This window comes from Pteropus medius, unplaced genomic scaffold (genome assembly GCF_902729225.1).
Source record: "Pteropus medius unplaced genomic scaffold, Ma_sr-lr_union100, whole genome shotgun sequence".
Taxonomy (NCBI): Eukaryota; Metazoa; Chordata; class Mammalia; order Chiroptera; family Pteropodidae; genus Pteropus; species Pteropus medius.
The window spans coordinates 9,174-10,405 of NW_024350573.1; the positions used below are offsets into that span (position 1 = coordinate 9,174).

At 41.2% G+C, this 1,232-nt stretch overlaps 1 protein-coding gene across 1 annotated transcript; it reads left to right on the forward strand.

Annotated features, from left to right (window-relative positions):
- Positions 1-271: 271 nt before the first annotated feature.
- On the forward strand, positions 272-957 carry LOC120584354 (interferon tau-1-like). Its single transcript, XM_039840037.1, has one exon. The coding sequence runs from the start codon at positions 272-274 to the stop codon at positions 827-829; it is 558 nt and encodes a 185-aa protein (XP_039695971.1). The 3' UTR covers positions 830-957.
- Positions 958-1,232: the final 275 nt, after the last annotated feature.

Genomic DNA, 1,232 nt, shown 5'->3' on the forward strand with positions numbered 1-1,232 from the left:
CACTTGTAGTGATACTTTGGGTTACCTGGGAAAATTAAACTTCTATTGCAAAATTAATAGTGTAGATTGATGATATCTTCTTGGACTCCACAGAGAACACATAAACGAAAACAAAAAAAGGAAGTAAAAATGTAGAAAATGTTGAGAAAGTGAAAATTATTGTGTTCCCTATTTAATGGCCATGCTTAGAAAGAATGTCATCAGAGAACCTAGAGTCCAAGGCTCCCCCTGACTTGCAGCTCAGCCAGGCCAGCAGCATCTCTGATTCGGCATGGCCCCCCTGCTCTCTCTACTCACCGCCGTGCTGGTGTTCAGCTATGGTCCCGGTGGGTCTCTAGGCTGTGACCTGTCTCAAGACCACATCCAGGTCAGCAAGGAGAACATCGCGCTTCTGCACCGAATGCAGAGAATCGGCTCTTTCCGCTGTCGGAAAGACAGAAAGAACTTCGGATTGCCACGGGAGATGGTATATGGCAGCCACATCCAGAAGGATCAGGCCATCACTGTCTTCCATGAGATGCTTCAGGAAACCTTCGACATCTTCAGCACAGAACACTCCTCTGCTGCCTGGAACACGACCCTACTGCATGGGCTCCTCAGTGGACTCTATCGTCAGCTGGAAGACCTGGGCACCTGTTTGTTGCCGGAGATGAAAGAAGCAGAATCTGCCCTGGGAATGGAGGACTCTACATTAGCCGTGAAGAGGTATTTCCAGGGCATCCGTCTCTACCTCAAAGAGAAGCAATACAGTGACTGTGCCTGGGAGATTGTCAGAGTGGAAATCAAGAGAGCCTTCTCTTTATCAACAGACTTGTTAGAATGGTTATGAAACCAGGATGGAGGCATGGACTCACCTCGATATGATTCTCATTGGTGGTTGTGCCATATCATACTTGCGTATATAACATCGGGCATTTCGAAAATGTCTTTCTGCTTAAGTCACGGAAATTACTACTTTGATTCCTGATTGTTTTTTATGTATGTATGTATGTATGTATGTATGTATGTATCTATCTATCTATCTATCTATCTAACTATCTATCTGTCTACCTATCTATCTGTCTATCAATCTATCTATCTATCTATCTATTTATTTATTTATTTATTTATTTATTTATTTATTTATTTATTTAATATTTAATTTATTGCAGTCCTTCTTGCATCTTTCATATTTAAAAATCGATGTAATGACATGTTCATCTTTACATTGTATTAAAATACATAAAACACTT

Coding starts and splice junctions, on each gene's coding strand:
- LOC120584354 (XM_039840037.1), top strand. CDS start 272: ATGGCCCCCCTGCTCTCTCTACTCACCGCCGTGCTGGTGTTCAGCTAT.